Here is a 2,794-nt window from a genome sequence, read left to right as displayed (position 1 = left end):
TTCTTTCTGGGGCGAATTTTCTTCGCTTTTGCTTTCTTGGAGGGTAGTCGGGATCGACATTCAACCTGTGCACAATAATATTAGGATCAATACCAGTCATGTCTGCATGGGACCAAGCAAAACAATCATAGTGTTCAGAGAGAAATTGAAGGAGTCTCTCTCTGAGAGAGGGTTCCAGCTGTGCTCCAATCCGGACTTTGTTGTCCGGGAAGTCTGGATGAATGGAGATTTCATCTAACTCCACTGCATCAGGTTGGTCAGGCTGGACGGGCTGACTTGGTTGGGGGTCGGATGATTCTTTTCGCTGTAATTGCTATAAGACAGCTTGCTTTGCTTTCATCGTTGTTTGATAGCACGATCTGGAATCCCTTTGGTCTCCTCGAATCTCCCTAACTCCCCACTTTGTCGGGAACCTCAGGACTTGGTGGTAGGTGGACGGTACAGCCCCCATCTCGTGTATCCATGGTCGACCCAAAATGACATTGTAAGCGGATGAAGAATCCACCACTAGGAACCGCGTGCATAGGTTGACCCCTTCAGCATAGACAGGTAGCTCGATTTCACCAAGCGTGCTTTTTTGCTCTCCGCTGAAGCCAACGAGAACGGTCATCTTCCGTATGATCTTAGTTTCGTCGATTCCCATTTCCCTGAGAGTAGACAAAAATAGGACATTGGCAGAACTACCATTGTCGATTAGTACACGCTTGGTTAAACAGTTTGCAATACAAATTGAAATTACTAAAGCATCATGATGGGGATTAAGTAGCCTGGTGGATTCGGATGTGGTGAAAGAGATGGTTTGTGCCGGCTGGATGGTTGCGTTTCTTTCGGCTTTTCCATGTTCAGCTTGTAAATGTCCAACCTGCCTGGTGTGTCTCCTGGCTGCCGAGTGAGTGATTCCACTAACTTCTGATCCGCCAGTTATCACGTTCACCGTTCGATCAGGTTGCGGTGGTCTAGGCGGGGTGACATCCGTGTTGCTTTGCTGACGATCTTGGCCTTGTTGCAAGGTTTGACGTCCATTGTCGGTAAGGAGGTCAGTCAGGTGACCTTGCTTTAGTAAGTGCGACACTTCTAACTTCAATGCGATGCAATCTTCTGTTCGGTGTCCGTGATCAGCGTGGAAATCGCACCACTTTGACTTGTCCCTCTGATCAGCTGGTGTCCTCATCTTTTCTGGCCATTTGACCTTGTCTCCGAGCCCCTTAAGAGCTTCGACCGCCTCGGCTGGTGAGATAGACAAGTTGTATTCTGGTATATTTGCCCTCTCACGTGGTCGTGACTCATAAGGGTGGTCATACTGTCTCCTTTTGTATTCTTGTCGTGGGGATGGGTAAGGCTCAGACCGCCTGTCACTCGTCCGTCTATCCACCCTGGAATCTCTTCTAGCGTGTCTGCTTGGTGAAGATCGGTGATGGCTGTATTAATCTTCCTCCCACTTGATTTGTGCCCACGCCTTGGCGATGACGTCTTCCATTGTTCTACAAGGGTATTTGGTGAGGTCTTTGTAGAGGTCCGAGTCGGGCAGAAGACCCTTTCGAAAGGCGGTGATCGCTGTCTGGGTGCTGCAATTTGTAATGGACACCTTCTCCTTGTTGAATCGACCTATGTAGTCTCGAAGGGACTCGTCACGTCGTTGGATCACGGCGTAAAGATCCTCTGATATCTTTTCAAGTTTCCTGCTACTAGCATATTGCTGCACAAATATATCGGTTAGTTGAGCAAAACTTGAAATAGAATAATTGGGAAGGTTAGTGTACCACTGGAGGGCCGGTCCTGTCAAACTAGAACCGAACCCCTTACACATGCAGGCCTGCCTCAATTCACGAGGAATTGCAGCAGTGAACATCCGTTGCTTGTATTGAGCTATGTGGTCGGTCGGATCCGTTGTTCCATCAAACATTTGCATGATTGGAAAGTTGAACTTGACGGGCATTTCAACTAGAGCAATTTCATCCACAAATGGCGAGTCGGCGTAGCAATTCTCTGAGCTTTTGTGGATGGGTGCCGGGACACCAGGAATTCGTTGGATCAAGGCCTCCATTTCGGCCAACTTTCTTGCCAGGCCCTCGTCTCTGATTGCATACGGGCCGATCGCGGTTGGTTGGGCGAATTCATTCCCAAACAGCTAGTCTTGGGTGATCTCCCTCTGGCTGGGTCCGTCCGCCTGTTGATTGGCTTGGCTTGGCGCGACCGCCAGGTTGGGCCCCAGTATAGTAGGTTGTGTGCCTCCTACGACGGCATTGCTCATTGCTATGCCCGGGGTGGTGAAGTTGGTTCGGGTGAGTTGTCCTCCGATGGTGGTTGTTCCATCCTGTCGGAGTGTTCCTGCATTCAAAGTAGCACGGCCTGGATCAGTCAGGTTACAAACGACATTGCGGTTTCTTACCGAAGATGACGGATCCATCATGAGATGGTTGGATCCATCCTTGTGAGTGATCGATGTATCTCCCAGGGGTTGCATGGAAGATACTTGGGCTCGGAAGCCGGGAGGTTCGATGATCTCGATAGGCTCCATGGCTTCGAGACGGTCATACAAGTTGGCGTTCTCCTTTTCCAACTTCTTGCACCTCTCCCGTTCCTGATTCATCTGTTCAGTCAGTGCGGAAATCTGGGCGGCTAGGTCAGCCTGAGTAGTTTGAGCAACCACGTGGGGTGCGTCAGGAGTTTCAGATCCGTCGCGACCGTCAGACATGATTGATGCTTGTAGAGATCTACGGAAAGTGCGTTGATTTGCTTGATTGCTAGGGCCCCACGGTGGGCGCCAAATTGTAGAGGCTAAAATCTACAATTG

At 49.9% G+C, this 2,794-nt stretch overlaps 1 protein-coding gene across 1 annotated transcript; it reads right to left on the bottom strand.

Moving 5' to 3' along the window:
* Positions 1–313: 313 nt before the first annotated feature.
* Positions 314–2,044, bottom strand: LOC131018981 (uncharacterized). Its single transcript, XM_057947666.1, has 3 exons — positions 1,814–2,044; positions 1,440–1,696; positions 314–1,394 (listed from the first exon to the last, which is right to left on the bottom strand). Exons 1-3 carry the CDS (start codon positions 2,042–2,044, stop codon positions 314–316), a joined length of 1,569 nt encoding a protein of 522 aa, XP_057803649.1.
* Positions 2,045–2,794: the final 750 nt, after the last annotated feature.

The sequence above is a fragment of the Salvia miltiorrhiza genome, chromosome 3 (assembly GCF_028751815.1).
Source record: "Salvia miltiorrhiza cultivar Shanhuang (shh) chromosome 3, IMPLAD_Smil_shh, whole genome shotgun sequence".
Taxonomy (NCBI): Eukaryota; Viridiplantae; Streptophyta; class Magnoliopsida; order Lamiales; family Lamiaceae; genus Salvia; species Salvia miltiorrhiza.
The sequence above is the reverse complement of the archived record's forward strand: the minus strand, read 5'-3'. Positions and strand labels throughout refer to the sequence as shown.